The sequence below is a fragment of the Cebus imitator genome, unplaced genomic scaffold, assembly GCF_001604975.1.
Source record: "Cebus imitator isolate Cc_AM_T3 unplaced genomic scaffold, Cebus_imitator-1.0 Scaffold281, whole genome shotgun sequence".
Lineage (NCBI taxonomy): Eukaryota > Metazoa > Chordata > Mammalia > Primates > Cebidae > Cebus > Cebus imitator.
Window position 1 is genome coordinate 3,054,952 of NW_016107596.1, and position 8,408 is coordinate 3,063,359.

An 8,408-nucleotide genomic window follows, 5' to 3' on the forward strand; every position below is an offset into this window, starting at 1 on the left:
AAAAGAAAAGCAAACTGAAGCTTTGAGAGTTAAGGGACTTACCCAAGGCCATACACTGAGAGTTGAATGGTTCTGCCGGGATTCAAACTCTGTCCTGTCTGATTCCTTCACCTATAGGTGCTTTTTGGGGTTCATTCCCCTCTTAAATCTGGGCCTAACATTGGCTGATACAATGTTAAACTAATTTCTTTCAAGCACATCTGTATCACACCTTTTCTTGTTGTTTTCTCCTCATCATTTACCCTCACCTGACACATCTGCTTATTTGGTAATTGTCTGAATCCCCTAACTAGAATGTAAACTCCATAAGAGCAGGAACATTTTTCGTAGTTGTTCTCTGCTCTATTCCCCATCCCCAAGCACCACACCTGGCACTCAGCAGGTGCTCCCTAAAAGTTTGCTCAATGAATGAATGGCTGCCTCAGCAAGTACTTTGGCAGGAGCTTGCCTCAGCAACTGGACTGCACAGACAGGGGTTCATGAACAAAGAGGGACAGAAAACGTCCTGTTCTCTACAGGACAGAAAACGTCCTGAACTAAACCAAGTCACAAAATATCCCAGATCGTGTCTGATCCAGACTCTCCCATTTCTTTTCTTCTGACTGAATAGGACAGGAGTCTCCTATTCAGAGGAAGCTAACTCTGTGATACTTTTGCATCTTGAATGTTACCAGTCATGGAAAACTTGCTCTTTTTTAAGAAGGCAGCAGCAGTCATTGGGGCAGTGCCAGGAACAGGGACAGCCAGATGCAGGGGGCTTGGCAAGGTCTCCCAGGGGTACTCACACTTAACATCCTGAAAAAAATTCTCTGTGGCCCGTAGCATGAAGTATCTACTCAGTACAGTAGTCTGTGATGTGGCCCAGAAAAATGTCACACAGGAGTGGCAGGAGCACGTGTAATTTGAAAAAGTATATTCGACATGACAATATGATTTTATAGTTAGTGAAAAGAAAAAACACCAGTATTTTAATGAAAAGTCAGCCTTGATGAAAACCTGGCTGGCTTAGTTCTTAAAATCCAGTATTAGAAAAACAACAACTGGCTGGGGAGGCAGATATTTTTGTTTGTTTGTTTTTGAGATGGATTCTTTTTTTTTGATATGGAGTCTCCTGTCTCAGCCTACCGAGTAGCTGGGACTACAGGCATACACCACCATGCCCAGTATTTTTAGTAAAGATGGGGTTTCAGCATATTGGCCAGGCTGGTCTCGAACTCCTGACTTCGTGATCCACCCACCTCAGCCTTCCAAAGTGCTGGGATTACAGGTGTGAGCCACCATGCCCAGCGGATTTGTTTTTTTTTTGTTTTTTTTTTTAAATTGAGAAGCATAACCGTAAATATTGAATGGATCAGGCTGGGTACAGTGGCTCACGTCTGTAATCCCAGCACTTTGGGAGGCCAAGATGGGAGGAGTGTTTGAGCTCAGGAGTTCAAGACCAGCCTGGTCAATGTGGTAAAACCATGTCTTTACAAATATACATATATATATATATATCACACTAAGCACACTAAGATTAGCTAGGCCTGGTGGCACATACCCATAATCCTAGCTACTCAGAAGGCTGAAGTGGGAGAATCACTTGAGCCTGGGAGGCAAAGGTTGCGGTGAGACAAGACTGCACCACTGCACTCCAGCCTCTGTCTCAAAAAAATAGAAATAAAATATTGCCGGGTGTGGTGGCTCACACCTGTAATCCCAGCACTTTAGGAGGCCAAGGTGGGCGAATCACCTGAAGTCAGGAGTACAAGACCAGCCTGACCAACATGGAGAAACCCCGTCTCTTCTAAAAACATAAAATTAGCTAGTCATGGTGGCACATGCCTGTAATCCCAGCACTTTAGGAGGCCAAGGTGGGTGAATCGCCTGAAGTTAGGAGTATGAGACCAGCCTGACCAACATGGAGAAACCCGGTCTCTTCTAAAAAAATAAAAAATAAAATTAGCCGAGCATGGTGGCACATGCCTGCAATCCCAGCTACTCGGGAGGCTGAGTTAGGAGAACCGCTTGAGCCCGGGAGGCAGAGGTTGTGGTGAGCTGAGATGGCGCCATTGCGCCCTAGCCTGGGCAACAACAGCAAAACTCTGCCATACACACACACACACACACACACACACACACACACACACACACACTAATAAATAAATAAATAAGTAAAATATTGAAGAAATGAATGAATGCTGGTCATTTGTACTGAACCATTCAACACTGTGTACGTCTATTATATGATGCAATATTTTATGTAATCCCAACTTTAGAGAGTGTCCTATAGCCCTCTAGAACTTGCCCCTACATACCAGAAATAAAAAGGACTCATATATTTTCCAATTAATGTTCTAAGCCTTGATTTTTTTTTTCTTTCTTGAGACAGAGTCTCACTCTGTCATCCAGGCTGGAGTGCAGTGGTATGATCTCAGCTTGCTGCAACCTCTGCCTCCCGGGTTCAAGCAGTTCTCCTGTCTCAGCCTCCTGAGTAGCTGGGATTACAGGAGTGTGACACCATCCCAGCTAATTTTCATATTTTTAGTAGAGATGGGGTTTCATCACGTTGGCCAGGCTGGTATCGAACTCTTGACCTCAAGTGATCTGCCCATCTCGGCCTCCCAAAGTACTGGGATTACAGGTGTGAGCCACCGCTCCTGGCCACCTTGATAACTCTTAATTTAAGATGGGTAGCTTTACTGTGTCCCAGTTGGGAACAAGGGCTACACTTCATTTCTGGAACCTGGCATAATCCTTGGCACATAGTAGTTGCTCAAAAATTGCTTACTGTGTGTTCTGCCTTAGTGCTATTCTGCCTCTAGTCCCTCCTGCATGCTTCTGCTGAATGGAATCTCCCTAAAGCAGCACCAGGCTCACCCTGATCCTCCCTTCCTCTACCTAAGAACCTTTTCCCAAAGTGTGTTCTGAAAACACTGCCACTCAGAATGCTTGCGGGGAGGCAGGGCACTGGGCTCCCTTAAGTACAGGATATGCTGCACACACTCTCTATAGGCTTGCACCACCTATAGGTTCCAAAGAGTCCTGCACCAGGAAAGCCTCTAATTAACTGCTTAATCCAATGTTTTCCCAATGTGATGGACCACAAAAGCCCTCTTTTCATAAAATCTATTTACTTCCTATAGAATTAACCTCTGTGCACACACTTTGGGCAAGGTGCTGTCCACTTGGCGGCACATGCTCTTAGTGACTATGCTATGCCAAGAATCAGAAAGAGTGGCCCAGACCCTATCATGGAGGCAGTGGGAGTCCTTGAGGGTTCCCGAGCAGAAGAGCAGCAGGGCAAACAAGAGCCAGAGGCTTCGGGAAGGAGCGGGGGCTGCATGAGACAAAGAGGGTCTGTCCCTAAGCACCTGCCCACAGCCCAAAGTCCCAGCTGCAGGGGACTCACTGGACCACTTGGTAGTAGCGCTGAAGGAAGAGGGACCAGTCCTTGGGGCTGAGGTACAGCGGGGCCTCCAGGTCCTTGTCGATGTCCATGTGAGCCAGGTTGCTAAGATACTCCTCGCACACACACAGAGCTTCATCCACAAACTCTGGGGACACCGACACTTGGTTTTTCTCCTGTTTCTTGGGTTGCTTGTCTCCTGCGCATAGGGAGGGGCCTGTCATGATCCCACATCAAGGCAGGTAATCTGACACATGCCACAGCCCCCATTGTCCTAAGGCCTATCACTTACTTGAGGCACAGCACGAACCTAGATAGATCCCCTACTGCCCTGGGATGTGTCACTTAGCTGAGGCTTTGCTCTAAATTCACTGCAACTCTAGCACCTGCCCTTAGCTCCCACTGTCCCAGGACCTGTCACTCACTTAAGGCTCCACCCTAAGTGTCCCCAAGGCGTCTAACAGCACCTATAGCCATGGCACACACCTGCAGCCTCTCTGCCCCTGGGACCTCTGACACACCTGAGGCTCTGCCTAAAATGCACCTGGGAGCTTTGGCCTTTGTGAACTCAGTTATACATGAATACCCCTCCCCCAAGTCTGACACAGCTCCTTAAGTCCACACACCAGGAATCCAGACCCATTCCCAGAATCTTGATAAAGAGCTACAACCCTTAGCCCACAGAAACACTGACCTCTGTGTGCACTGCTACTGTACAAGGCCCTGACACACACCTGAAAGTGATTACAGAAACTGACCCTTCAGAAGACCCCATGCACACCCACAAACCTGACTCATCCCTGAACATCGCAATGCTCTAAAGATCCTCATATACAGCTAAGGCCCTCAGCCTGACCTATACCATAAAAGCTTAAGCACGGGGTCTCTGGCCACACCCGAGGCCCTTGTACCCCTTATCCTGGCACACAACCAAGCCTTCCTTGTACGTGACACACACAAAAGACAGCAATGGGGAGATCTCCCTCTGGAAGAGACAGGACTGTCTTCCTTCCTGGAGAGCTGCCTCTACTTCCCTGAATCCCTCGCTGATGGGTCCCTGGATTACAGGACTAGGAGCCTGGAGACAGGAGCTAAATCCAGAAAGGGAAAGGCCAGGCAGTGGTTGGCTGGCATGCAGTGATAGTGAGCATTCCTCTGTGTCCCCCTCCAATCCCAGCTGTTCCTTATGTTCAGGCCCAAGGTGTCCTCAGGCCATGTGTAAAGCCCGGTTTCACTGCTTCCTTCTCCTCAGAGACCTGAAGCCCTCTCCAGGGTGCTCGGCCACATGTCAGGCCCATGGGAGGGCTGAATGAGGAGTGGATCAACTAACACACAGATGAGAAGACAAGTGTCTAGGTACCTGGGACAGAAAAATGGATGAGTGGATGGACTGGAGGACAGATAGGTAGGGGAGAGGACAATAGAATAGGAGGTAGAGAGATGGGTTGACGGACCTGTGGAAGGACAGGTAGGCAGGGAGTGGATAGCTGGACCGGGAGTATGAAGCTAATGTCAGGTAGGTGAATGAAGAGATTAACAAAGGGTGACAGGTGAGAGGATGGAAGGATGAGTGGAAGGGTGGGTGGGTAAATCGGTAGATCAAAGAGTGGGTGAATAAGTGGGTGGATGGGTGAATGGATGGATGGATACATCGGTGGGTGGATGGATGGATGGGTAGATGTGAATCATACACAGATGTGTAGATGAACAAGTAGGTGGGTGGATGAATAGACAGGTAGATGGGCAGATCAGTGGAAGGACGGATGGGTGGAGGATAAATGGGTGGGAGAGTGGAGATAACCACAGTACTTACCTGTGGCTTCTTCCTCTTCTGCCTGTATAGGGTATGACTTCCACTCAGACTTTACCACCAGCTTGAGAACGTTGCGGGCAGCTGTCAGCCAGAAGTCTTCTGCTCCCGGGGCATGGGATACCCTGCTCAGCCTCTAGGCTTGAGGCCTGTTCTGGTTCCGGAACCTGATCATGACTTGCCCCATTTTGGATCCGGAACCTGACTCTACCTTTTCTGACTCTAGAGCCTGAGTTTAGAACTTGCTCCTGTTTCAGTTGTGGAACCAAATCCCAAATCTTACCTGACTTGGCTCATATTCTACCTTCAGAATCTGGCCTGGACCCACTGTCTGATTTATTTCATCTGTTCATGATCTATTTTTAATACTTATTCTACCCCGAGAACCAGACTGTGTCCTATTTCAGATTTCGAATGTAATTTAAACCTGGCACAGAATCTGGATCCAAATTCTAACCTGAATTTAGAACATACTGTGGAATTGGAACCTAGTCTGCCTTAGAAACCCAAAGCCTGCTGCCTTTTTTGGAACCCAATTCAACTAGTGGAACTTGACATAAGCCTGGAATCTGTTCTGGATTCTAAACTCAAGGGACTGAGCAACTTTTAGAACCCGCTCTACAATATAAACCATGCTACCTGAGCTTTTCTGGAGGTCAGCGTTGACCAAGCTAAGGGGCTCATTAAGGGAGGGCACATTAGGGAAGGATAAAGATTGAGGGTAGGGAAGGAAGACTGCTGGGGCAGATGAGGGCATGAAGAGAATCCTGTTGCTCCTCAATATGAGCCAGGTCTTCAGCCCTGCTCCTTCAGCCTCAGGTCCAGGCATGGGGCTGGGGGTCTCCTTACCTATGAAGGCTTTTTTGTCATCCTCAGCCCCCAGGCGGTAGCAGCGTGGGAAGAAGGAGTCGGCATCAGCCTCATCAAACCATGGCAAATTCCGGAGATTGAGACATAGACCCACCTATGGAGTTAGCCGCTGAGGGGGCAGGACAGGACTGCCCACACTCATCACACACCCAGACAGCTCAGAAAGCATCCCACCTGGATGCTCTCAGAGCCTTGGCGCCACTTGCTTGGTCTGACTTGCTCACATCTATCACCATATGTTTGCCTGGGTGATATCCTTTGCCAAGAATGTCTGACGTCCCTCCTGTCCACCCTTTCACATTCTTAAAAGAGCTGCCAAGGCCAGGTGCGATAGCTCACACCTGTAATCCCAGCACTCTGGGAGGCTGAGGTGGGAGGATTGCCTGAGGCCAGAGGCCAGGAGTTCAAGACCAGCCTGAGCAACATAGCAAGACCCCATCTCTTAAAAATAAAACAAAAAAAGAGCTGCTTCCTCTAGAATCCTTCCTAACCCACATCAAAAATATAATGGCAGGTCATTATTATAAAGCCCTTCGTCCTTGCCACAACCCCAGAAGATAGGCCTTACTGGTATTCTCATTGAAAGGTGAGGAAACTGAGACTCAGAGAGGCAAAGTTACTTGCTAAGAAACCCAGGTAAGCTGGGCATGCTGGCTCATGCCTGTAATCCCAGCACTTTGGGAAGCTGAGGGAGGTGGATCACCTGAGGTCATGAGTTTGAGACCAGCCTGGCCAACATGGTGAAAAGCTGTCTCTACTAAAAATACAAAAATCAGCCGGATGTGGTGGCATACACCTGTAGTCACAGCTACTCAGGAGGCTGAGGCAGGAGAATTGCTTGAACCCAGGAGACAGAGGTTGCAGTGGGCCGAGATTGCACCACTGCACTTTTCTCAAAAACAAAATAAAACAAAACAAAAACAAAGAAACCTAGGTAAGACAGAATGGGTCCATTAGCCAGATATCTTCGGCTTAGGAGGTAGGAGCCTACTTGTTCACTATCACTGGATTTGGTAACTGTTCTACCTCCAGACCCATTTGAATGCTGGAGCCCATTTTAGTCACATGTCTGTACATGCCAGATACCACACAGGGGTTGGATCTGAACCAGTCAGATACTGGTCAGACTCCAAATCTGAATTATATACTTCCTCTTGTACTGAGAACTTCCTCTTACTGACAAGGAGAGTGGGAAGCAGGGCTGCCAGCCCAAGGGCAAGGAGTTGGAAGCTGCCCTGCCTGCTCTGGGGAGCCTACCTTTGTGGTAAAGGAGCCAGCCCGGGCGTAGTGGTTTATCATCTGATCCTTAGAGAGGAAGCGATAGTCAAGCACGTCCCGCCGAGTGGTCCAGATGAAGTAGGGGGTCTCATTCCGAACCATGCGAGACTAGAGAGAAGGGGAGGAGATAGAAAGAGACCAGTGTGGGTAGCAGGACCTAAAGCAGCTTCTCCCTGTCCTGCTGAGCAGGGTAGGTGAACAGGAAGGAGAGGATGCAGATGTTTCCAAGGTGGCCTCTAGCCCACACATCATCTTTTTGTAAGGCAAGAGAAAAGACTTCTCTTCCGCCAGGGCACAGGTGGGCAGAGAGCAGGCCAGCCTTTCAACCTCCTTTTGGTCTTAGGGAGGCCAAAGGCTCCCTTCTGCCTCCCTTTGTCACTGTTTAAGGTGTCCTATGAGGCTTGTCATTCTCAGCCTCCAGGCAGTAGCAGTGTGAGAAGGAGTTAGCATCAGCCTCATCAAACCACAACAAATTCCGAAGACTGAGACATAGACCCACCTATGGAGTTAGCTGCTGAGGGGGCAGAGCCCCTAAGGGTGTCCCCAAGCAGTGACAAAACTGCACAGCTTGTTTTGGCCTATGGTCATCAGTGACTTGCCCAGGGACAGGACAAAGTCACACCTTGTTTTGGCCTATGGTCATCAGTGACTTGCCCAGGGACAGGACAAAGTCACACCTTGTTTTGGCCCATGGTCATCAGTGACTTGCCCAGGGACAGGACAGTGGCTCCAAGCTGATGGGCACACAGCCTGTGACAAAGGCTATCTCATGGACCCCACCTCTCCATCCTTCCTACAACTCTGGGAGGTGGGATAATTATTCATAACCAGTGTCAGCATATGTCTTTCTAAGCACCTTTCATATGAGTTCATTCAAAGCTCACCACAATTCTGTGTGATAGGGGCTACTGTTATCTCTGTTTCACAGATGAGGAAACCAAGGTATAGGGAGGCAAGTGATTTGCCCAAGGGCTCAGGAGATTGATACATATGAAGTTGCCAATATTCAACCATTCCTGACATAGAGAAATGGCTTTTTTTTTTTTTTTTTTTTTTTTTTTT

The 8,408-nt window shown here is 48.4% G+C and overlaps 2 protein-coding genes across 4 annotated transcripts in view; one reads left to right on the plus strand and one right to left on the minus strand.

Annotated features, from left to right (window-relative positions):
• Positions 1-5,521, plus strand: part of RPUSD3 (RNA pseudouridine synthase D3) — a 29,369-nt gene extending 23,848 nt beyond the window's left edge. Inside the window, exon 9 of the mRNA XM_037728866.1 lies at positions 4,641-5,521. Within this exon, the coding sequence (XP_037584794.1) occupies positions 4,641-4,697 (57 nt within the window). The 3' untranslated portion in view covers positions 4,698-5,521. The remainder of the gene's footprint in view (positions 1-4,640) is intronic.
• Positions 1-8,408, minus strand: part of TTLL3 (tubulin tyrosine ligase like 3) — a 24,728-nt gene that overhangs the window by 10,307 nt on the left and 6,013 nt on the right. For 2 of the 3 annotated variants that reach the window (XM_017501535.2, XM_037728862.1), the window contains exons 5-8: positions 7,326-7,454; positions 6,048-6,162; positions 5,202-5,300; positions 3,392-3,605 (exon numbers count right to left, since the gene is read on the minus strand). In XM_017501535.2, coding sequence (XP_017357024.1) covers positions 3,392-3,605; positions 5,202-5,300; positions 6,048-6,162; positions 7,326-7,454 — 557 coding nt within the window. The remainder of the gene's footprint in view (positions 1-3,391; positions 3,606-5,201; positions 5,301-6,047; positions 6,163-7,325; positions 7,455-8,408) is intronic. The other variant, XM_037728863.1, reaches the window with a different exon arrangement.